Source organism: Panthera tigris, chromosome A1, assembly GCF_018350195.1.
Source record: "Panthera tigris isolate Pti1 chromosome A1, P.tigris_Pti1_mat1.1, whole genome shotgun sequence".
In the NCBI taxonomy this organism is placed as follows: Eukaryota; Metazoa; Chordata; class Mammalia; order Carnivora; family Felidae; genus Panthera; species Panthera tigris.
In genome coordinates, this window is record NC_056660.1 from 16,130,125 (window position 1) to 16,156,914 (window position 26,790).

The 26,790-nt window shown below is 36.3% G+C and overlaps 1 protein-coding gene across 2 annotated transcripts in view; it reads right to left on the bottom strand.

Moving 5' to 3' along the window:
* Window positions 1–21,186: 21,186 nt before the first annotated feature.
* Window positions 21,187–26,790, bottom strand: part of TRPC4 (transient receptor potential cation channel subfamily C member 4) — a 197,700-nt gene continuing 192,096 nt past the window's right edge. For both annotated transcript variants that reach the window (XM_007097684.3, XM_042959440.1), the window contains exons 9-11: window positions 25,571–25,612; window positions 25,354–25,443; window positions 21,187–23,393 (exon numbers count right to left, since the gene is read on the bottom strand). In XM_007097684.3, the coding sequence (XP_007097746.1) occupies window positions 22,671–23,393; window positions 25,354–25,443; window positions 25,571–25,612 (855 nt within the window). In that variant the 3' untranslated portion in view covers window positions 21,187–22,670. The remainder of the gene's footprint in view (window positions 23,394–25,353; window positions 25,444–25,570; window positions 25,613–26,790) is intronic.

The following is a 26,790-nucleotide window of genomic DNA, read 5'->3' on the forward strand; positions in this document are numbered from 1 at the left end:
CAGGATGATATGCAATAACTCTCCACATCTGTCTGTAAATAAATGTAAATTGACTTTTAAAAATCCCTTTTGAGCATTCTGTCTAGACAGGTTTAAGGAATTTTGTTGTTGCACTGTTTGGTTTTTGATTTTTTTGATTTTTGTCTGCCAGCAGACAGGGATGGTTGCCAGTGCTTTGAAAGTAAGGAGTATCTGACACCTGCCTGGTGTGTGTTGAAAAAGCAACTATGCTTTGTGTCCCTTATCAACATGTGAAATACACAATCTCAAAAGGAGTTTCTGATTATTTTGCATGGTGACATTGAGGGTAAAGCTTTATATAACCTCCTCATGAGGTTGCATTAAATTGTAGCTTAGGTGTTGAGCTTGAGGTCTTTGCAGGTCTTACCTGTATGCCATGTGGTATATCAAGAGAAGACTAATCCTATGAGCATGTCAAGATCAGTGTTGCTATTTCTGTTGGGGATCACGTTACCATAGTAATATATTCCCTGTGGCTTATAAAAGACTTATTTTGATTAAGTGCTACTTTTATTTTATTCAAAATGAAATAGAGATAAAATTATAATTTTTTTCTTTTCGTTTTTGCCTTCAGCCTTAATAGTAATTTCACGTAGAAGAACAAAGGTAATCAATGCATCTCTCTCTCTTTTTTTTAATGTTTATTTATTTCTGAGACAGAGAGAGACAGAGCATGAATGGGGGAGGGGCAGAGAGAGAGGGAGACACAGAATCCGAAGCAGGCTCCAGGCTCTGAACTGTCAGAACAGAGCCCGATGCGGGGCTCGAAGTCACAAACTGTGAGATCATGACCTGAACTGAAGTTGGTCGCTCAACCGACTGAGCCACCCAGGTGCCCCAGTGTATCTCTTTTTAGCAACTTTCTTTTACTTACTGCATGCTGGTTCCTCAGACCAACATCATCATATGAATGACTATGCGAATGAGTTAGTACCTGTGTATATTTTATTTTTCCTTTGGATTTGTGACTGCCCTGAGGCACTACTCAAATTTGGTCTGGATGTCAAGACTAGTGATGCCACACACCCACAAGGCAGGTATAAAGAAATGCATTACTTATGTAATAAGGCTTTCTCTGGGAAGCAGGGTAGACTCTGGAGAAGGTTCAAAAGTAGTTTGGGAGAGTTGGAAGGAAGAGCTGCCTTTGACTTTTATTGGAGTTAGGCTGTGGGGCCAGAACGAGTGGTTTCATACCAGATCCTGGGTTTGCTTGGCTTGAATTTCCGACCAGCACCAAGGGAGAGAGTGTTGTGGGCTCTCTTATTGGCTTGTCTGGATGGGAGTCAAGAGGAGAAAAGGGAGGGGTGAGGCTTGAAAGCTGTTAGTGAGCAAACACCAAAAATGGAGTCAGACATTTACAGTCTCTTCAGTGTATCTTTATTATCTAAGCAGACAGTAAAGACATGAGTGGAAATTGTGTGTGAATATAATTATCAATAAAAGAAAATGGCAGTTTGCGCTTCTTAAAGATTACATGTGTTTCTGGGATGGATGCTCTGGAACTATCATAGGGACACTTTTCTGTACCAACAGTGAAGACAGGTGAGGCACAGCCTAATGAGCCTAATGTTACATGGTGCTCCCTACTTTTCTAACTCCTCCTTTCTTTTTCTTCATGGAGTTGGTGGATTGAAGATCATGATTTTCATGAAACATTACCGGAGCAGGGAAGTTTAAGGCTCCTTCCTTGTTCTGTTTTATTTTTTTTCCCCCAAACTCTCCCCACATGGCATTCCTCTTATTCCTATAGAAACTCAATGATTACAAATATATGTGTGTGGTAGGAAAAAGTGTACAATGTTTTATTTTTTATGTGCATACTATAAATTTATACTGTCATATTTTGCTATAGGTATGCATATTTTTTACTGAGTGCTGTGTTTTAAAAATCATTCCATGTGGTTTTATGTAGATTTAGTTTGTTACTTCTGACTGCTGTGTAATATTTAATATTATGCTTACGGAACATTGTAGATATCCATTCCCTTAGTATAGACCTCTAGAAATCTCTTCATTAACCTATGCTCTTTTTATAATGCCCTAAGCTAACATTCTCTCCTCAGTAACATAAAAACATGTTTTCTTCTCAGGGGATGTGTGTGTGTGTGTGTGTGTGTGAGAGAGAGAGAGAGAGACAGACAGAACGGGATTCTGGCATCTTTCAACCTCTCTCTTGCTTTTGTGGCATCTATAAATCGAGTTCAGGCAAGGTAGCCAGCCATGAGCCTATGCTTGTTTACTACACTTTTGTACCTCAAAGAACTTTCCAACACTTGACTTCATTTGATTCTTATTATTAGTAAGTCAAATGCTATGATTAACTCCATCTTATTGCTAAGGCAACCAGCTTTTGGTGAAGACAAGTTGGAATAAGACCTAAATGATGGATTTCGAGTAACTCTAAGTCTTTTGATTTTTTTACACTGATTTAGGTTAGTCAGAATGAGCTACTACCAACCAAATTATGATAAATGGACCCCAGATTGTGGTATACTTTTTAGTGCTGGTGCTTAGTATTACCCAGAAGAAAAAATTCTTACAAGGAGATGAAATATTACAAATGATTACAGGATAAGAACTCATTCATAAACTTCCTGAATTGGACTTGCCTATCCTACTACAACCTAGTCTCTAAGCATAGTTTAATTCTAGCTATGAGGTATTAGCCTGCTGTAAGTTCACAAAGGTTCTGAGCGACCCCAATTGTATCTCATACAGTGTGTGAGACTTATATAGGAAGCTCTAAAATACAGCATTTAGTCAGTGTTATACGCCACTCAGTATAAGATTTAAGATGCTGGCTTAGGAATTCGGGAACATGGATTTCAGTGTTGCTTCCATCTCTAACTTGCTGTGTAAACTTGTGAGTATAATTTCACTTCATCAGACCGCAGTTAAAATTAGAGTGTTAGAGTAGATGATTTTAAAGCGTTTCTCCAAGTTGAAATTCTGTAGCTACAGTATATTGTTAATTTAAATAACAACTCTTAAATATTCCTCTGAATAATGAATTTAAAAAAATCTATAGCTTCATGTGTTTTGGTACAAGATGTAAGTTTCAACAATTCTCTACTGTTTTGACAGATAATTTTTATAAAATTTACACATTTTAAGAGTATATAAAGTAGAATAATGCTATACAACAATGTGCTAGGTAAGATAGTCAATTTTTAGGGGCGCCCAGGTGGCTCAGTTGGTTAGATGCCCGAGTCTTGGTTTTGGCTTAGGTCATGATCTCATGGTTGGTGGGAATCAAGCCCCGCATCAGGCTCAGTGCTGATTGTGTGGGGCCTGCTTGGGATTCTCTGTCTCTCCCTTTCTCTCTGCCCCTCCCATGTGCTCACTCGCTCCCTCTCTCTCTCTCTGTGTGTCTCAAAATAAATAAATAAACTTAAAAAAATTTTTTTTAAAAGGATGACAAAAGTCTTAGAAATAATATGTTACTTCTACATGGGTGAAAGCAACAATTTCTGATATTCAGAGAATGGTATACAAACTACACACTCAAGGATAGTTTTGTCATAACAGAAAACAAACAGAAAGTTAATAGGTACACAATCACAAAAGTCTCCATCCTGGAAATGAAAGAAAAAAACGAGCGGTATCGATTCACCACTTATTAGGTAAGATTCTTTGAAGTCCTGTTATGACTCAGACCAGTGTGTCTGTACTGCAGCCGCACAGGAACAAAGATCATCCGCTGCTTCATACATTTCTGGGATTCCTTTTACTAGCGGCATTCTCAGTGTTAGACCCTGGATTCCCACTAGCAAGCCCAGACAGAGGAGAGCAAGATTGAGAGGCTTAAAGCATGCAGTATGGAAAAGAAAAGTGGTAGACGGTTTCTTTCTAACAGTATACAGTAGGTGACTTTTTTCTGTAACACTCAAGCAGCTAGTACACGAAACAGAAAGAATTTGAATTCTGGCACAGTTCTACTGGTTGTGGGAGGTGTCGGCAGCTTTTTAAGCTTTACGACCCTCAGCTTCATCATCTCTACAATGGAAATGATAGCACATATTATTTGGAAAGATTTAGAGTAAATATTTTTAAAAGATCTGTAGTGCCTGCATCATATTTTGTGGTTTTTCTAATTATACTTAGTATTAATATCTCATAGGGAGTTTCATGGTACTAATAAACAGAGAGAATGGAAAACTCTCTTAAGTTCACAACGGTAAGCTTATCCAACACTTGAGTTTGTTGCCACTGCCTAACTTTTCTCTGCTGGGAAGAACTACCTTGAACAGTTTCCTGTGAACTGGGGGCCAGGCCGTGGTTACTCCTTGCCTTTGACACAGACATACATGCGCCAGTGTGCAAACTCACACCAAACATACGTCCAAAGGTCCGACCCAGCTTGAAGTCACCTTGTACCACTCTCTCTGACTGGAGTTCACAACTCTCCCTGCTATACTCACAAGCAAACTGTTGGGGACCTGGGCACATCCCATTGTGTGTCTTCTGCAAAACGATTCCCTCAGACATGTCGCCTGCTTCTTGACAGTGAGTGAAAGGTTGAAAATAAAGAGATTGCTATTACCATAACCTATATTAGAAGAATTAGAATTAAGGGGTGCCTGGGTGGCTCAGTGGGTTAAGTGTCTGACTTTAGCGGCTCAGGTCATGACCTCATGGTTTATGAGTTTGAGCCCTGCATTGGGTTCTCTGCTGTCAGCACAGAGCCTGCTTTGGATCTCCTGCCCCCTCTCTCTCTGCCCCTCCACCGCTCATGCTCTCTTTTTCTCTCTCAAAAATAAACAAACATTAAGAAAAGTTAAAAAAAAAAAAAGAATTAAAACTGAAACAATTGTTATTATTTCTCTGCTGAGTCAGGTCAAGAGAGTATTCTAATATGAGCAAAATCTCACTGATCTTGAGAACTGATCATCCAGCAGATGACAGGATATAGGACAAGCACAGAGAGGAATAGACACAGAACCTTTGTGTCCTCATTTGTTCTCTCCCGACCGGTCAATAGCCAACTCTGTTCAACCGCTAAAGTTATCCCACACAGGGTGAGGGAAGAATGTGATATTTATTTTATTTTAGAGTCAGGCAAAGACTGGGTATAAAAAATTTCACAGAAATCTTAAAAATATGGTAAAATACTACAAACAAAAGCAGCATTTGTTACCTTTGGTCTCATATCAAGTGTATTCAGTAAATTTTGGAAAACATCATGTTATGACAATAGAACCTGTCTGGAGTGTATGTTGATGTGATTGTTTCTGTATCTCTTTTTGTCTGCACATAAAACTGATTTTGACCTCTGTAGCTCATGACTTTTCATCTCCTACTATTATATGCCATCACTTACTCAATAATCAGATCAGAGAAACTTTTACCAGAGTCTACAATGACTATGTTGGTTATGACGTGAATCCACAAAATGGCACGAAACATCAGAAAAGGGAACAGATGTGAGAAGTTAGAGTCGACACAGCCCATTAAAATTGCTCTGCCTTTATTAACTGAAAATGCAGCAATTCAAATGCATCTTAAGTGAAAAATGCACCTTATGTCACACCACACTCTATTTTTCATCGCGTAGCTCACTCCTGGGCTTGAGGGGCTAATTTCAGATTGTGTTCGAGACTCCCATGGGGACTCCAGCTGCATATGTTATAGAGGCAGAAATCAAAGGGGAAAAGGTCTTCTTGTGTCTGTACAGTGGTTCTCTGACAGGTTTTCTGATGTCAGAGAAAACAATGACCTGTGTGGGTGATTATATGTGTAAGGGGGAATAGCTTATTAATCATTATTCCTTCACATTTTAGTTTTTAGTATAGTATTAATATGTAAATGTAAACACTATAACCCCAGCTAACCAAAGCATGGGGATTTATGAAAAAGAAGGAATACCATATCTCTCATTTACCATGACTGTAAGAACCAGCCCAAATACAGTTTTCTGAAAATCAATTTGAGTTCCAAAATAAACTGAATATACTCTGCCTTTATTTTCTCTTAATGTCAAAGATGGTGACATAATCAGAAGAGCCTTTAAAATACCCCAGTTCAAATCCTGACTCTACTACCTTTTAGCTATGAATCACTTGAAAAAAAATCACAAAAACTCTATGATCATCAATATTAAGTGATATGGGAATGGAGTTTATCACATCTAATTCTTGTGAAAGTCTGACCTAAAATGTCTATCCCAAGAAATGCTAATTTTTCTTCTGTCTTCTTTCTCTTCCTTCCTTCCCTCTCCCCATCCTCCTTTTTTCCCTCTGCCTTTTTTCCCTCTTTGAAGTGAGATGTACATGTAAAACCCATCTTATTCCACAAGCATGTCAGTTGACACACGGAAAAGTACTAAACTTTTCTGTCTTTTTCCTTCGCCTATAAAGCTTTTACTTACAAACTTTATCAGTTACATCAAATAAAATACATGTGAAAGTCCCCTCGTGTAAGTAAATATTCAAAAAATAGATTTCTTTCCTTCATTTGTTAAATTTTCTGTAAACTTTGTGATTTTAGAAAACCATTGAGTTTATATACATTTTACTATTCCTACTTCTTTGACTTATTGAGAGAGAAATTTGGGATGGTACATGACCTTGGTAATAGAAAGGAATATTTAAAAACTCTATTCAAAAATACTCGCTAGGTATGCCCTAATACCCAAGCACTGTTCTCAAAAACTAGAAACATAAGCGTGAACAACATGGACAAAGCCCCTTCTTTATGGAGTAGCATTTTAGAGAGGAAGAGGCAGAAAAACAAAACAAAAGAGATGCAATGAATAAACAAGTTTCTGGCTAAGAACCAATTTAGGTAGTCTAGTGATTTTTGAAAACCATCATAAAAATGGAAAGCTAGAAAGTAATTTATTTAACCTCCTATAAAAATTGCAGTGGATTTATTAACCTCTTTAGAAGAACTTTATATCATTATTTTAACCAATCTTTTTTTTTCTTTCCTGGTTTTCAGCAACAATTCTCAGTTTTCAAAAATGTTGATTTCAGTGAATGCCTTCATTCAACAAATAAATAAATCTGCTATTTAGGACTTCTGGTTAGACTCTTAATGTCTAACTGAACCTATTACACACCTGCTAACCTGGGCTAAGTTTCTCTTAGAAACACAATTAATCAAAGATGAGGCTGATTTATCCTAGAAAGGTTAATAAAGTAAGTAATGCTTTCACATTCTTTCCAGATCCACCAGGAACTTGGGAAATCAATTATTTTAGGAAATCTTACAACACAGCACAGGCACCCTGTTTTATATCTTTGTTATATTGTTAACTACCCTTAATGTTATTCTCCCTAGTCATTGATTCTTTCCCATGATTTCTTTTCGAAACCCATTTATTTTAAACTCTGGGGCAATTATTCTTTTTACTTATTTTGTGTTGAATAAATGGGTTTTAAATAATCTCCCACTACTTTGAAAATAATTTTCATCAATTTTCCCTTCCTGAATCCTTGATGCTCACCCAAGGAAACCACCTCCCCAGGTAGCCCGTCCTATGGATGTAATTCATTCTTCACTCCCATATAATTTGAGAGCAGGAAGTTGGAAGTCCAAATCTGTTTCAATTTTTAATGCATCATTCAGAATATTGCTCCTCTACCAAGGGAATCTCATGGGAACTTGCTGTAACCCACTCTGTTCTCCATTCTTATTCCCAGAGAAATTCCATCTTTATGATTTGACATCTTGAAGCTCTTGACAATGTAAACCACTTTCTCCTGAAAATTCTTCCCTTTCTTACATTTCCTGAATTTCCACCATCTTTTTGGTGATGACTGTTTAGGTTGTTTGGTCATTTCCTTTGATTCTGTTCATCCCTTGCACTATTCATCGGTCCAGGCCAGAGATGTGAGTATGCTTCTCGACTTCTCCATCTTTGTGATCACCAGCTTGAGTTGGTCTTTAAAGTCAGACCGTAGGGTATGTGTCCAATGTATTTGCATATACATTATGTTTTATTTATTTCTTTTTTAAAGCTCACTCATTCATTTTGGGAGAGAGAGAGAGCATGAGCATGCGCATGAGTGGAGGAAGGGCAGAGAGAGAGGGAGAGAGACAATCCCTAGCAGGCTCTACACTATCAGCACAGAGCCCAATGGGGGGCTTGAACTTACAAACCGTGAGATCATGATCCAAGCCAAGATCAAGAGTTGGACGCTTGGCTGACTGAGCCATTCAGGTGCCCACATTATGTTTTATTTCTGTAAATTTCAGGATCTGATCTAAGCCAAAGTAGATAGCACATCTGTGATCCTTTTACTTTTTTGTTGTTTAGTCAGTATGCCTAGAGATGTAGCCATGTGTGCACCTTGGGAAAGATGATCTGTTTGTCCCCTAGGAGATCTCACAAGTTGGCCTCACTTTAATTAATAGGCTTTAAATCAGTGTCTGGTCTTTTTGCCTGCAGGCTCTGACAACTTTGTAGCATGCTCTCATCTCTCACAGACTCAAGTTACTTAAGTTGAACTTAAGTTCAAGACTTGCTTTCTGTAATCAAGATGCCCGCTTCCTTGTTGCATGGTTGTACTGTCACAAAAACTGGAACACATGATTCAACAGTAGCAGTGCATTTGCTCTGTGAATAAAGCTGTAATGTGGGATCTCACTAGAATTAGAAAGTCAAATTTTAGGCATAGTGTCAGAGGCACGAGCTAACATACCTTCATTCACTTATCTTCACACTGGGTCAGCTTTATCCATGGAACCTGAATGATCCAAATCCACGGGCTAAGATTCCTTCTTTTCCAGGACACTATGAAAATGCCAAAATTGGCTGCTCTGACACTTCTTTATCTTTTGTCTACAGCATTTCTCCAGGTTATGGCTGTCACCCCCATTCTGACAGGCTCCTTTGTTTAGCCACATTAATACATTAGATTGGCCTGCGGTGTATTCTGCTTCCTAAGGTGATCTGCATAGGTTTTCTTTGATCCAAGCTAGATAAGAGGAACTTACATACCTCTTAATCCTAAATTCTTTTGAATTCCTTGGTGTTATTCTCATGCAATACAAAGAAAATAGTTCCTTACCTTTGACAAAATGATTTTCATTTCTTTTTCTATTTTATTTTATCCTAATGATAACTGAGCTCCTTGGTCTAGTGGTAGATAGCTACTTTCTTATTTTACAAATGAGCAAATAAAGACATCAGAATAAAACTGAAAATTGAACTTCTGGCTACCACGTCTAAAGCAGAGGATTCTGGCCAACAAATTTGGATTAGGGTGGCTTTGGCTATTTTCATTCAGTAAACATGATTATAAACACATTCCCACTGAGTTTAATGCCACATAGACATATATCTATACCTATATATATATAGATAGATATAAATATCTGTCTATCTATAGATATAAACTATCCATAGATATAAACCAGATATAAATATCTATGGGTAGATATAGATAGTTATAGATGTCAGAATATTTATATCCATGATAATTGGCCTATTTTATTTCCTCAAAACATTTTTTCACATTTAAATTAACTCTGATAGAGACAGAAAGAGCGTATGAAGGCCGATGAGTGAAGCATTGTTATTGTCAGGAGCATCAATTCTAATCCTTCTTCTACTAAGAATTGTGGATGTAAAGTTGTACTTGTCATTTTCTTCCTTCTTTTTCTTTTTTTCTCATCCATAGTGGAATATTAATCTTCAGATATTATGGACCTAGTTTTCTGATAGCCACTTATCCTCTTTTCCTCTCACTTTTTTGACTAACATAACCAATTAGTCTGGTTATAACTAGAGTAGATAGGTATATTCTTCCTTTTGTCCTCTATAATAAGATTAATGGAATATCTTTATTCTATACACTGATAAAATTTGTGGGCATACTTTCTGTATTAGTCAGAAACACATTACTAAGCATAGAAAAATTGCACATATGTTTTATAAGTATATAAGAGTACATATTTTATATATAAATATAACTTCTTATTGATCAAAGCCTTATAATTAGATATTCATAAATGAGGTATCCTATAATGGTTAGTGTATATTAGCATCAACAGATTACAGTGTATACATACATAAAATTCAGTTCAGTTTAAAAGCTCCTTCTTAAGAAGGAGCGATGGGAAGTTTGTGCTCACATTATGGTGTGCTGGGATGGGTAATAGGGCTGGGTTTAGGGGTAAGTACAAACATGTTATATATATGTTATATGATGTATATCATATAACCACGATGCAACCTAAACTGACAAAAGTCATATAGATACTGCATAGGGTAATTAAAATGAGACCATTAAGTAGAAATCTGAACAAAAATGGAGAATTCTAACCTCAGATACATAATTATTCTTGACTTTTGTATGGACCACCTTCAAAAGAATTTGAGCAGTTCAATGGCTTTATCAGCAGAGAAGATTGGATCTTCAGGGATTACATCATTATTTAGCAAAAGTTTCTAAGGTAACAGGAGAGAACTTTTACTTTATTCAGTTTTTTTACTTGACGTAATATAGCACTGACAAGTTTCTTTTTATGTATTTGTGTATCAACTTCCAACTTTTGAGAATCTTAAAAGATAATTACGTTTTCATTAACAATGTCTTCGAAAAAGAATAAAGCACTTGGGAATAAGTTTAATAAATGAAGTGCAAAACGTATACTCTGGAAACCGTAAAACATTGTTGAAAGAAATTAAAGAAGATTTAAATAAATGGGAGGGGTGCCTGGGTGGCTCAGGATGTTAAGCATCTGACTTCGGCTCAGGTCATGATCTCACAGCTCATGGGTTGAATACCCACGTTGGGCCCAGAGCCTGGAGCCTGCTTCAGATTCTGTGACTCCAGCTCTCTCTCTACCCCTCCCCTGCTCACTCTCTGTCTCTGTCTCTCAAAAATAAAAATAAAAAAAAAACATTAAAATAAACAAACAAATAAATAAGAAAGCATCCCATGTTCATAAATCAGAAGATATCACATTCTTAAAATGACAATACTCTCTGAACTGACGTATAGATTCAATGAAATTGCTATTAGAATCCTAGGTAATTCCTTTTTGAAATTGAAAAGTTGATTCTGAAATTCATATGCATTTGCAAAGGACTCAGAATAGCCAAAACAATGTTGAAAAAGAAGAATAAAGTAAGAAGAGTCATATTCTCTGATTCCAAAACTACTACAAAGCAATAATAATCAAGGCACTGTGGTAATAGTAGAAAGAGAAATATATAACTCAATGAAAAGGAATTGAGAGTCAAGAAATAAGTCCATAAATATATCTTTGGTCAACTGACATTTGACAAGGGTGCCAAGACCTTCCAATGGGGAAAGAATTGTCTTTTCAATAAACCACGTAGAGGCAAGTGGACTGTCACTTGCAAAAGAATGAAGTTGAACCTTTACTTCATTGCATATTCAAAAACTAAATCAAAATGGATTAAAGACCTAAATATGAAAGCTAGATTATAAAACTTTCACAAGAAAACATTTGGCTAAATATTCATGACATCGAAAAAGCATTCTTAGATATGACAGTAAAAGCATAAGTAACAAAAGAGGAATAGATTAAATTAGACTTCATCAAAATTAAAAACTTTTGTGCTTCACAAAATACCATGAAGAATCCACAGACAGGGAGACAAATCGCAACTGATATATATGATAAGGGATTTGCATCAATGATACATAAAGAACCCTTAAAGTGTAATAAAACATAAATAACCCAATTAAGAATGGGCACAGGATCCGAAGCGGTATTTCTCCAAGGAAATTATACAAGTGGCCAATAAGCACATGAAAAGATTCTCAACACCATTAGTTATCAGGGAAGTGCAAATCAAAACCGCATGAGATATCACTTCACACCTGCTAGGATGGCCAGAATAAAGAATTCAGAAAAAAAGTGTTAGTGAGGATATGGAGAGATTGGGATTCTCATATGCTGCTGGTGGGAATGTAAAATGGGGCAGTAGCCGTGGAAAACAGTCTGGCAGTTCTTCAAACGATTAAACACAGATTCACCATATGACCAGTAATTCCACCTCTAGGTATTTACTCAAGAGAAATGAAAATGTATGTCCACAGAAAACCTTGAATCTGAAAGTTTATGGCAGCATTATTCACAATAGCTGAAAGGTGGAAACAAACCAAATATCCACTAACAGACAAATGGATAAACAAAATATGGTGTTTACATACCGTGGGCTTTTACTTGGTCATACAAAGAAATGAAGTGCTGATACGTGTTATAACATGGATGAACCTCGAAACTATGCCAACTGAAAGAAGTCACAAAATACCACATATATGATCCAATTCATATGAAAATCCAGACTACGAAATCGATAGTGATAGAAAGGATATTAGTAGTTTCATGGGACTGGAGGGGGGTGAGGTGAGAGGATCGAATGGTGATGGCTAAAGGTTACAGGGCTTCTTTTTTAAGAGGATGAAAACATTCTAAAATTGACTGTGGTGATGTTTGCACGTATCTGTGAATGTACTAAAAACCATTGGATTTTACACGTCAAATGAGTGAATTATATGATGGAGTATATTTCAATGAACTATTAGAAAATATAATTACTTTTCAGATGACTAAGAATGGCTAGAAGATTCATTATGATTGAATATAAAATATATTCAGCTTTTTAAAAGCAAATATAAAACTAATTATAATTATATTGACTTGTTTGCTTTAGAAAGATTTATTACTCATTTATTATCTGCAGATTGAAGGTTAGGCTATTTAAAACCATTGAGCAAAATCCTAAAAAGCTTCATTTTCAAAATTGAAAGGATTCACTTTTCTTTAATTTTGTAGTACAAATGTGATGATTTCCACATCTGTTCCCATCTATACTTGAAGAGAACTTGGTTATGACAAACTCCTACATGAAATTCTGTAATGATTCTTAGTTGTGCCCAAGATAAAGACCAACTTCTGAACTGTTGCTCATCTAGGAATTGACATAGATATCTCTTGTTCTCTGTACACAAACTGGGTTTAAGTGCCCCTCCTAGATGCTGCCACAGGGACATCACACTTACCACACTGCATTATTATTTTCATAAAATTTACCTTTTTTACATTTGGTGATTTTTTGTTTTATTATTTTATTCTCAGCATGTATCACGCCTGTCACAAAATATGTGCTTCATCAATGCTTGTGAATGAAGGAATAATTGTTGCAAAAGGCAACTTATCAGGTGGCTGGATAAAAATATGAAGATGCTAATTGATCAATGCATCACCAATTAAATTTATTTTAGGCATGACATTAAAAACTGTGTCTTCTCTGCATTTCTTACTACATTTCTACCTCGAAGAAAAATAAAATACATGCCTCATTCAACAAAATAGTCTTTTTTCAATGGTTTGATGGATGATGAAGAAAAAGAAATCCAGTCTACAAACCCTGACTGCCAACCATCAACTGTATGGAGAACAATACTATTTCTAATCTCTCACAATGCAAAACATAAGTGAAGTTTTCCAGTTTTGACTTTGTGAACTCCTCTAAAAAGTATACTTCATCTTTTTATCCCTGTGTTTACTCTAGGGCCTGGTCTCTAATGGGGCTTGGTTGGTGGTGGGAGGGAATGAATGATAGAAAGTGAAAGTAAAATGAAAAATCTAGATTGTCTTATGAATTCAGTTACAATTTCCAATTTGGTGCTTTGTAAAATGGTGACTCTGAATTTTATTGGGGAAGAATTCTGATTGTATTGATTAAGCAATTCAGTTGACTGCTGTATTTGCATCAGAGAATCAAAATATTGTGATATAATCATGATAACTTGGCCAAAATCTTAGTCCCTAGTTTTTGTAGGTATTAGTGATAATTTATCTTTCTAATGCAAACCTCAGAAATGATTTTCATTTACATGGGAATTTTATGCAACTCTCTTTATCATTCGGCCCTCTTTTTCTGTGCACCAAATTACTTTATGGTTCATATATATTCTTGTATAGTTAATTTCATTATTCTAGCTTTATTGTTTACATCAATGACTTACATTACTTTGATACCCAAATTTTATTTATTATTATTATTATTTTGCTATTTTGCACCATTGAAGCCAAAAGGAAACATTTAAACAAATGGTCATTTTAATGATACCTACATACTAGCTTCAAATGTAGTGATTACTCTTCAGAAAATGGAAGACGAGATCATATTTCAGCAATCTTAGGCTTTTTATTTTTTTATTTTATTTTTTTTATTTTTTTATTTTTTTATTTTATTTTTGGGACAGAGAGAGACAGAGCATGAACTGGGGAGGGTCAGAGAGAGAGGGAGACACAGAATCGGAAACAGGCTCCAGGCTCTGAGCCATCAGCCCAGAGCCTGACGCGGGGCTCGAACTCACGGACCGCGAGATCGTGACCTGGCTGAAGTCGGACGCTTAACCGACTGCGCCACCCAGGCGCCCCAATCTTAGGCTTTTTAAAATAAAATTGGATTTCATGAAGATGGGTGCATCTGACATTTTTTTTTCTATTTCTGGGTTTTAGCCTCCTCATAGCAGTTTTTATTCTTTATTGCTTCTCCATCTGACTCAGGAAGTTGGGAGAAATGTATGGAATTTAAATATTTGAGTTTTTTTTTCTCCCCAAGCTTCAGAAGATCCTTGCTATAGTTTCTGGGTGACGAAGTCCGTGTTATCTCCTAAAAAAGATTTATCTTCCTTGTCACCCAGTTTCACTACTACCTGTGTGCTTCCTTGTCAACAGTCCTCCTCCTCATCTCTCTCAAGATGACTTTTCCTCTGTAGATCTGTATATACGCTAAAGGACTTGGAAGAAAAGATTGGAAAAAAATAATACAGTTAAATATAAAACATAATATAAAATATTATTGCACAAAGCTTTTAGAAGAACAAAAAAGAGAAAATCTTTATGATCTATGCCTAGATAAAGAATTCTTAGAATTACCATAAAACATAAAGTTGAAAAGTTGGACTTAATCAATTATTTAAAAATTTTGCTCTGCAGAAAGCCCAAAGGATTAAGAGGATGAAAAGATGAGAGAAATTATTTGCAAAACACGTATCTGGCAAAAGACTAGTGTCTAGATAATAATAATTTTAAAAAAACCTCTCAAACTCAACATTAACAAATACACATATAAATAGCCTAAATAGAAAATGTACAAAACACGAACAGAAATTTCATCAAGATATCATACAGATGGCAAATAAGCACAAGAAAAGTGTTCAATAGCACTGGCCATCAAGGAAATGCAAATTAAAACCACAATGAGATATCATTACACAGTGGATCAAATAAAAATTGGTGACAACACCAAATGCTAGCAAAAATACAGAGGAATTGACTTACTCATACATTGTTGGTGAGTATGTAAAGCAGTACACCCACACTGGGACACAGGTTGGCTGTCATTTTTTTTTTTTAATTTTTTTTAACGTTTATTTATTTTTGAGACAGAGAGAGACAGAGCATGAACGGGGGAGGGGCAGAGAGAGAGAGGGAGATACAGAATTGGAAGCAGGCTCCAGGCTCTGAGCCATCAGCCCAGAGCCCGACGCGGGGCTCGAACTCACGGACCGCGAGATCGTGACCTGAGCTGAAGTCGGATGCTCAACCGACTGAGCCACCCAGGCGCCCCGGCTGTCATTTTTATAAACTACCGCATGCAACTACCATACTGCCCAACTCTTACAGTCCTGGTCACAGAAAAACCTGTATATGAACATTTATTGCAACGTAATTTGTAATGACCAAAGACGGGAAACGATAAAAAAAAATCCTTCAATGGGTCTAATGTTAACTTACGCTACATTTATATCATGGCATAGGACTCTGCAATATATAATGAACAAACTGTTGATAGATGTAACAACTTGGATGAATCTTCAGAGAGTTATAGTGAGTGAAAAACACTAATCCTCAATGTTACATACTGTATGATTCTACTTATATAGCAACCTTAAAATGACACAATTATAAAAATATAGGACAAACTAGTGGTTTTTCAGGAATTTGCGACTGGGGAGTATTAAGAGATGCATGTGGGTTAAAGGGAGGGCAGTATCAGGGATACTCGTGGCAATAGAAATGTTCTGTATCTTGACTATTGTATAGAACTCAGTACACACACAAGCCTACCCACGCAAGTATAAGGAAAACTGCAGAAATCTGAATAAGATAGGTGGATTCTATGTCAATATTCTGCAATGTTGTACTCTGGTTTTGGAAGATGTTTCCATTGGGGGAAAGATGGGTAAATGGTACGTGAGATGTCCCTGTATTATTTCTTCCACTGCATATGAATTTATAATGAGGTAAAAAATTTAAAAAAACTTAATTAAAAAACAGAAGAAATAACCATTCGCTTAACATTTTATAATGCCTTTATTTCTCCTACATTTCTACTTTCCTGCTTGTTTGGTACTTCTAACTTTAGAAAGGTGATATAACATAGTTCAGTATTTTAGAGATAGATAGGACATTTCCATCGAGAAGTCTCAAATATCAGCAGATGAGGTCTAAACAAGTGAAATGCCCAATTTGCAGTCACTCAATAGCAGCAGTGAAAAGATATCAGTTTCCTGCCTTCCCTCAGACCACCAGGGCATTTTACATTCTGAATGCTGAAGCAACATGTTGTTATTTCATGGGAATAAATTAAACCTCTAAGTATATTGATGCCCTGAAAGGAAGTCAATGCAGATAACCTCTTATCCCCAGAGTGGGAAACACTGGCTTGTTATCTGCAGGCTCAGGAAAAGAAAATCTTTATGAAAAAAGGTATTAGGTAAAAGAATTAGACCTAAGGGAAACCATAAAAAAACAGATCAATTAGAATTAATTAAAAGTCTGGATTAAAGAAAATTCTTTAAAGTAATAAAATTTTGGTCCAATTATGATCCCAGCCTAGAGGAATTTGCTAATGTTGGGAAAGAGAAATATTAAGTGTTAAATAGCTAAAGAAATCCAGAATGGCTGAGGTCTAGTGTGTATGAGAAAATGATGCTGGTCCCATAAAGTGGGGCCACTTTAGGAAGGTCATACTATGGAAACTTTAATCACAAGAAAAATAGCTCTGCAAGATAGTGAACAGAGGAGAGAAATGAGCATATTTGCCTTTCAGAAACACCTTGTTGTCTCTCCACACAACCTCATGTTTGATTTAATGAGTAGCTCTTCTACAGCTGTCTTAACAATACTGTATAAATATATTTCAATAGGTAAAAACAATGAATGAAGAAAATTTTTTGAATGGGTTCAAATAGTTCTGCTATTTTAAATAGCTCTAGAAAAAGTCTTCCATGATGCTCTAGTAGTTAAAAAACAAGCAAGTCATTAAATTATAGGTATAGTATAAATTCCATTTTTGATAAAAACAATAAAAAACCATAACCTATACATATATTTACATATTTATTTATATTATAAATTTATATTAATATATTATTATATGTATATATTTTAATATATATTAATATATTTGCAAAGGCAAGAAAAAACATGTAAAACAACAAATTAATAGCAGTGATTCCATTAGAAGATTAGGAATCAAGGAGAGACAGCAAATTTTAGTTGAACGAAAGCAATGTTTTTTGAGTGGTTGAATACGTTTTACCTGTGAAATTCAAATGGTGGATATACATGAACTGAGTGAAACCAGTAGAGATGCTTCAGAGCATCACTGTCCAATAGAAATGTACTGCAAATTACAAATGTGAGTCACATATGTATTTTTAATACTTTCTAGTAGCTACATTAAAAAGTAAAAAGAAGCATGAAACTATTTTAGTTCATATATTTTATCCCAATGCATCCAAAATACTATCATTTCAATGCGTAACCAATGTAAATATTAATGAGATATTTTACATTGTTCTCATATTAAGTCTTTGAAATCCAGTGTGTATTTTATACTCATAGACCCATTTCAGGTGCTTAGTAGCCTTACAATCAATAGTAGCTACCATATTGGACAGTGCAGCTCTAGAGGAAACTGATAGTTTTGCTCCTGGTAAATTTCACTGGCAGAGACAACATCACTCTTTGTCAACTCACTGGGAGCATGACCATATTTGGCCCTGGTCTCATGATCTCAACCTTGGGTCACCTTCATATTTTCCAGCTCTATCATTTTTCAGTTGGGAAGGTTTAATTTTATTTTATACATTTTTATTGTTGCTAATGTGTATATAGCATTATCACAAAATCTACAGTAGAAGTGAAAATGACAAAGTGTATTTTTTAGAAAATGGTAAGAAACCATTTTTTTTTTTTTTTTTTTTTTAATCCGTAAACACAATTTTGTTGGGAGAAAAGAGTAATATATTCCAAATTTTGGCTGTGGAAAGTTTGAACAACTACAAAAATTTTCTACTGAAGGAGAGGGCAAAGAAGAAAAAATTCCACAAAAATAAAAATTCATTACCCAAAACATTTAGAACCTGATATCTCATCTGAATATCTAGATGAAGAGTTTTTCTTTAAACTCCTACTCGACCACTTAATAGCAGGGTAAATCTGAATAACTGCCATAAACCCTTAAGTGCCCTTAACCTTTGTTTTTCCAGTGACCTATGGAGAACTTATTTAATAATGTTCCATTTTTTAAAAAGTCATGCGATAACACTATATAAACAAAGTTCATTGTAGTTTATTGTGAAATAATTAAGATAATATATTTGAAGTTGAATTTAAAGAGACTTCCAGAGATTAACTTTTAAATGTAAATTACTGGGAGGTCTGAACTTTGGAAAATATAAGTCAAGGAAAAAAATGTAATAAGTTAAACAGAAGAAATAATTTTCAAAATGGTGAAGTATATTCATAAATTTGGCTTTTTAAAAACTTGAGTCATTGTAAACATATCGACAGAGACACACGGATGGTTTTTGCTCAGTTGATTTTTAGGGATACAGTCTGAACTGTATAAATTGTTCTGCAAACACATGTACAAAAACTAAGAATGGGCAAAAGTCATGGAACTGGACAATCATTCGCTCAACTAAATCCCAGAATTAGTAAGGATTATTGAATATTAGAAGAGTGCATCTTTATATCACTGGTTACCCATATTCCTTCTACACTGGCTGGAAAATTGACTGCTTCTTGGAGAATAATATGGCAAGTTTCTTTCTTTATACCCTAACAGTTACCCAAGGTATTTGTTAGGATTTGTGTGTTCGATTACTAAGGTATGTCCGTATCACTAAAGTTGCTATCTAGGTCAAGGCAAGAAAGTGGGTATGCTTTTGCAGTAGTTTAATTGCCAGCCAATAAATAAAATATCTAATTTAAGAAAATTTGATATACAAATATCCAACTTATGAAACAGTTACATTTTAGAGCATGATTATCACTTTGAAAAATAATTCATCATTTTACAAAATATTTCACTACCATGTTTTCTTTTTTTACGTAACCAGTTCCCTACTGCAGTTAATACAGAATTATTAACACAGATATTTTCAGGAAAACATCTATCACAAATAAAGAGGTCCATCTTCATAGCATTTTTTTCTTGAAAATGGGTTTTCCAAAATACATGATAAGTGAAGTGCTGTGAGTATAACCTAGTTCTATTAGAGTTAACTGAATTTTCTAGACACTTTTCCACTTAACCCTGGCTATGAATAAATAAGTGAAGGTAAGCAACTAATAGCAAGGTCAACAGGACACAAAACATAAGAAACGTTATTTATACAAGGTATGATATGAAACCTCTCTTTTGTGTTTAGGAGTTTATGTTCATAGAAATATGAATGGAAATGAAAAGAAAACCCCAAATTACTCATTTAGAGACTTCAAAAACTATCCTTCTATTTGAAATCCTGCTGTTTTATGTTTTCTCATTCTTCCCCTACTGTTCATCTTCATTAATGCTACCTAACATCACCGCATATTCAGAATAATGTTCACTTCTAGGACACATTGTGCTAACAGTATTCAATATTTTGTTTAAACTCATAGATGCATCATCTGTCAGTGGCATCTGACAGAGGGTCGTTAAAAACCATCATTTTCGGAGCACTGCAAAATGTGGTGTTACTGGCTCCAAGCAAGTCCCTCTGTTGTCACCATGTTTACCTTTAAAACATCAGCACCCTAACCCTTGATATAAATAAACTCCTGGGAAAATTTTGCTTTGTTTTGTTTTTATTGTTGTTGGTGTCATTTGAAGAAACAGAGGACATTTGAAATTAAATTCTGGTAAAGTATGTATAATGGTGGATGTATACGATTTTTACTTTGGAAGAAACAACATGAACAACAGAAGCAGAACAGAATCATTGGAACATACTCCAAATACTAAGAACAGGTCTATGTTTCTCTACAGAATATATGTCTGTCTGACTTAGAACAGTTTGGGTGTTTCACTATCCCCAGGGCTTATTGTGAGTTCTAACACACTCGTTTCTAACATAAATGAATGTGCTTGAGGCAATGAGAACATTCATTAGCCTTTTTGTGCTTCTCCAATCCTACCAGGCCCATTCCTGTATCTCTCGGACAAAACCAGATTTGGGAAAGAGCAGTAAACTCAGTGCCTCCGGGTTGTGGCTTATTTGGAAACTAAAATCTAATATTCCAAGTTGAATTCTGATGTCCCATACCTAATATGTTTTTTTAAACCTACTAACTTCTATAATATGAGTCTAATGAATCCCATATATCTTTAATTATATGCATTCCTCTTACTTTACAAGAGGAACACATTTATGGAGTAAACTCCACACTCATTCTCTCTCAAAATGCACCATTTCAGAAGCAGCAATCAATAGTAAGCCCGATAGGTGCACATTTTTTGCTTGGTCTGTTTATGTTGTGAGAGGCAGTACATGTAGTGGTTAAGGGCTTGGCCCTGAAGGACCCATCATAGCTCCATCACTAACTGTGAACTTAGTTAGTGCTTGTCTCAGTTTCTTCAAATATAAAGTGGGCTAAGAACAGTAGCTACTTCACACCACTGTTGTAAGTAGTACATATGTGTAAATACACGTGTTGCATATAGAACGGTGGCTGGCATTGTTATTGCTGTTATTCCTTATTTTTGATGTATGGTAATCAGAAACTGGGGTGTTTTTTCAAAATTTTTTTCATGTTTATTTATTACTGAGAAACGGAGAGACAGAGCATGAACAGAGGGGAGGGGCAGAGAGAGGAGGAGATACAGAATCTGAAACAGGTGCCAGGCTCCGAGCTGTCAGCACAGAGCCTGACACGGGGCTTGAACTCACAAACCGCGAGATTATGACCTGAGCCGAAGTCGGTCGCTTAACCGACTTTGCCACCCAGCCGCCCCCAGACACTGGGTTTTGTAATAGTATGCAATTTGGGGTCAATGTTAAATTATGTACCATTTGTCTAGTCTGTGGAGGTAATTTCTGAAGTAAAATGAACTCATCATTTTTCTATTGATTTGAAATAAATGCTTATTGCATGTGGTGAAGGAACTTCTATTTCTATGGTGGCTTATATAGACACAAGTTACATAATTTAAACTTTAAGAAGTTGCCAGTGCCTTTTTATATCAGGTGAAAACATTTTCTTTTTAGTGGTCCAGTGAATGAATATAAGATAAATTACTTTGACAACAACAGAAGAAACAAGTAATTAAGAATGTTGTTCCTATGGGGAAAACTTAATATCTATATCTACTGCTAAAATTAATAATGATTTTCGGAAATCTTAATTTTAAAGAAATATGTACCAGTCACTGGAGGAAAGAAGAGGAAACCATTAGGTTTCTGTATTTTTCTTGAATTGGCAATAATATTGCACTGATTGAAATAGAATTTAACTTTGCTTAGATTTAGAGTTTAGAATGAATTTATGGATCTTATGAGAATGTAACATCTTGCTTTGTTTAAGGAGCATTACCTACTCTAATTTATTGTTATTCTTTTCTAGCACTGAGAACTTTTGCCACATTTTGAAATTCTGTTATTCATAAAGCCTCATATTTATACTGACTAGCAACTGAACCTGAAAAAGGTCATTTTAAAAAACCTGAAATAAAACTTTCTTCATGACAAAATCTCATTAAAAATCATCAATCACCAATATTTATTAAGACAAGCATTTATTTTACTTACTGAAATGAAAAAGTGGGCATCCTAAAACTCCAAAGTATACCTGCTTTTCATTTTAGGAGGGGGTTTGATCACGACTCCATGAAAAGAAGGCTTGCTTGCTTTAATCTGTGCTGTATTTACATGTTCAGAAATAATTTGGTAATATTTGTGTTTTAAAGCCAAATTGTAGGGCTGCCCGAAAAGTCCTTGATGTGTAACCATCTCTAGAGATCCCCCCAAATTATGAAAAGCTCTAATATTTCAGCTGCATTGTTTTTCTGCATATAAAAATACCTACTATAGGAGTCAACTACCACATGAAATAAGTTGCATTTGTTTTAGTTGAAAAAGAGAGCTAAAAATTTCCTGTGGATTATTGCAATAGTACAAGAATACAAGGTGCATTTATTTATTAACCAAAAAAAAAAAAAAAAAGGTAAAACAAATTGTGAAAGCAAAAGCTGGCTATGAAACCAGGGTTTTTGATAGCCTTTGCCTTATTTAAACAGGTTACACGTTAATATGCGACAGTTGATAAATGCTATGAAGTGTAAGTTAGCATTTGCTAATTTACTTTAAACATCTCCCCCTACCCAGGGCACTATGGAAAATATGTATATGTATGATCAACGCTCCCTCCTTCAAGTATCACAATCTTGTGGTCACATAATCTTCGTGGGTGGCTGTGTCCGTGAGGTTTACATCATAGTCTATACTGGAGTCCTCTTCTTTTGCGTGCTTCTCCTTTGGTATTATTGGAACAGTGTCCTCCACCACCACCTTCTCCGACTTGAAGGAACACACTCTCTTGCCCACCTGTAAACCCAGGGTGTCCGTATTCCTTTCTCGATGGTCTACTAAGATACACTGTTCACTGAGACCAGGGATGTTCAAGTCACCCCGCGAAGCTAACCCTCGGGATTCCAGTTGAATATTTCTCTCCAGTGGTCTTTCGGCCTGCTGACGAGCAACTTCTTCTGAAACAGAGAAGATTTGGTTTGCATTTTGCTCGGCAGAGTTTTGTTTTGACCGTCTGTGAAATAACCCGAAGTTTTTGATATCGGTCACAAAGTTCACTTTTCTCTGCTTCTCTCTTGGGGGCTCTTGCACCACTAGGGCGGAACCATTGCTGATGTTGTGTCTTTCGGAGGCAATCGCTGCCGATCGCGGGTGAATCAGGGTGGTTAAATCGAAAAGGCTGAAGTTCTTTTTCTTGTCTTTGCTACTGCCTTCGTTGTCACTCTTTTCATCCGAGTCCGCAGAGTTGGAGGACTCCTTTGTGGCCTGAGCCGACTGGACGGTAGAGAGCTTGCTTCCTCTTAGTAACCCCAGGACTTCAAAGCGGAAACTAGAAATGTCTTGCTTTAGTTCCTAAGTGAAATGTGAAATGAAGAAATTTAGTTTGTGAATTAAACAAACATGAGGGTGCATGGTGAGCACATTTCATATATGGCTCTAATGTGTTTTCATTCATTTTTTTTAAAGTTTACTTATTTATTTTTGAGAGAGAGAGAGAAAGAATGAGCAGGGAAAGGACAGAGAGAGAGGGGGAGAGCGAGAATCCCAAGCAAGCTCCATGGTGTCAGAGCAGAGCCCAGCAAGGGGCTCAATTCCATGAACCCTGTGAGATCACCACCTGAGCTGAAATCAAGAGTCCCAGGCTTAACCAACTGAGCTATCCAGGCACTCCTACTCGTTTTTAAGAGCCAGGATTCCATTTTTGCTGTGGTTCTGTTGAGAACTGCCTGTTCTGTCCCTGGCACTGGAATCATTTTGATGCCTGCTAATTTCCCTGTTGGCAGTTATGTAGTAACAAGGAGACCTCCTGGGGTTGATGCAAAAGGAAACAAGAGTATATCGGATTTATGGGACAATAGTTTCAAATGCTTCCTTTGTAAAATATTCACCTGCCTTCAGGTCACCTCTCATTCTCTCAGGGATGCATTTTTAAAAGGGTTCTCATGTGAGCATATCTTTCTGTCCAAAGGGATATCTAAAACAAAATAATTAAAGTGGTGTCTACTGTTCTAAGAGTTGGCAGTTACCTTCAATTGTTTACTACCTTGGGATTGCATTTACCTCAGCACCTGGGGCAGCTACTAAATCTTGAGAATTGCTTCAGATCAGACAGCATTTCTCAGATGCATCCTCTACTCTTATCTTTTTGGACACTGAATTCTCAGTCCTACTCTTTTTGGATAACTGAGTTCTCAGTCCTAACCTGATAGTGGCCTTCCTGGTGGCTTCGTGCCTCCAACCTATCTCCTAAAGCACCAGGAATCATTTAACTACAAAGTGTGGATGTTGTGACTGTGAAGAACATTTGGGATCCTTTTGATCTGTGCTTTGCGTTTTGCAATTCATCTGTCTTCTTACCTAGCCAGCTGTTCATCTTTATTCTCTTGCCAAACCTGCCATTCTCGTTTAAAGGATCTTCTTCAGTGTTTTTTTATTTGTTTGTTTTTGCCTATAAGACCCTATTGACTTCACTCATTCTTTCAAAACCTCTAAGAACTCAGGCAGAATAACAAAAACATTTTATACATGTGACCTGAGCATATATATTTCATGTATTCTACCTATCTCCTCTGATGGAATAAAAAAAACACAAAAAACCTCAAAAAAAAAAAACCCACAAAAAAACCACAAAAAAAGACTAAGTTTGTAAGTTACAATTAAGCACAAACCTTCAATATCCTGCTACCAAAGCCGTGCATAGGACAGAGAAGGTTTTTGTTGTTGTTTTTAACATGTTGGTTACTACATGTTTCAGGCTTAGAAATCAGACTGGAATTTCAAAAACTAAAGCTCACTCATTTGAATGTTGCTAGGATCAGCAAGTTAAAATGCCACAAGGCACTAGGATTTTCTCTGTCTCCAAGTCCCCTCCACATTTCAGATTTAATGTGCTTTAATTTTTTTTTAATGCTTATTTATTTTTGAGAGAGGGAGACACATAGTGCGAGCAGGGGAGGGGCAGAGAGCGAGGGAGACACAGAATCTGAAGCAGGCTCCAGGCTCTGAGCTGTCAGCACAGAGCCCAAAGGCAGGGCTCGAACCTATAGACCGCAAGATCATGACCTGAGCTGAAGTCAGCTGCTTAACCAACTGAGCCATCTAGGTGCCCCAGATTTAATGTGCTTTAGAATAATGTATTTTGAAAGGAGATTTCACTGCTTAAAAAAAAAAGAAGACTTGAATTTAAAAGTAAGAAGGCACACAGGCTTGCTGAAACTCATGGCCAAGTTGCCAGTTCTGATTGTAAATGTGCTGCATCTGGTTCCCTGCTCTGCAGAACCTGCCCCCTGGTGATGAGGATACAAACGGTTACCTTAAAGTTCTCTTCAGTCAGACCTTCTTCAGTTTTGGCATCTCTGATCATTGCGGCAACATACCTCTTCACCAGGTTCCGCATAACCTCCTGAGGCATGTCGAAACAACAGAACTGACATTCAGTGCATAAATAGGAATTCTCTCTTGAGTCCATTCTAAAGATGGGACTGTACTTCATTTTAATGCAAATTTCAAGATAGAATAGAATAACTTACTTGATACTGGTGATGTCTTCTCAAATTATCAGCAGCTCGCCTCTGAAAAGGAAAAAGGCATTTACTTTTCAGTTAGTGTGATATATTACCATTTTGGAAAATAATTGATTGTTGTTTTTTTAAAAAAATTAATTTATTTGTTTTGAGAGAAAGAGAGAGAGCAGGGGAGGGGCAGAGAGTGAGGAAGAGAGAGAATCCCAAGCCCCGCACTGTCAGCACAAAGTCTGACACGGGGCTCGATCTCATGACCTGAGCCAAGATGAAGAGTCAGTCGCTTAACCGACTGAGCCACCCAGGCACCCAATTCATTGTTCTTTTAATCGAGAATATATTTTTCCTCACTTCTCCAGAATGAACATTTTACTAGACAATGAACAATAGCTAGAGAGTGCTTCACATGAATCAAAAAGAATGAATGAAACAAAACAACAAAGTGCAAGGTTATAATCCCTATGGCAGTTAACATATAGACCAAGTCAACAATGATGGGAAGGTTGTTCTTTTAAATATTTTAAATGTTTACTTATTTATTTTTGAGGAGAGGGGGAGGCAGAGAGAGCTGGAGACACAGGATCTAAAGCAGGATCCAGGCTCTGAGCTGTCAGCACAGAGCCCAACATGGGCTGGAACCCATGAACCGTGAGATCATGACCTGAGCCGAAGTCAGATGCTTAACCAACCGAGCCACCCAGGCACCCCGGGAATGTTCTTTTAACAGAAGGTGATAGAAAATTAGATAATCATAGCTGATACTACCCCAGATCACTTGCAATAATTCCAAGAGATACAGATGAGACATATCAAATACAAAATAAAGTAAATATCAAATAAAAATAAAAATTCAATAGAATAAAAAGCTTACATTATAATAATATATGGAGGTCTTCATAAATATCAACATAGCAAGTCTGAGAATTTAGCCATTACATGCAACATGTAATCAGAAACAATGTCAGACCACTACACCCCCAACACTAATTTCAATCAAATGTACATTAAGAAGGGACTGCTGCTTTAATTAGATAGTTAGATTTAAGAAAAAGTGGAAGATTCTGTTCAAACATAGGGTTCATAAATTCATCATTTTAAAAAGTAAATGTGAGTCCCAGCTATCATTATAAAAATATCAGAATGGTTTGGGGATGCAGCTGGGTTTAGCACAGAGCAGTGGTGCTAGAGTGCAGAATGGAGAGAGAAGATGCCCAATGACTAAAAAAAAA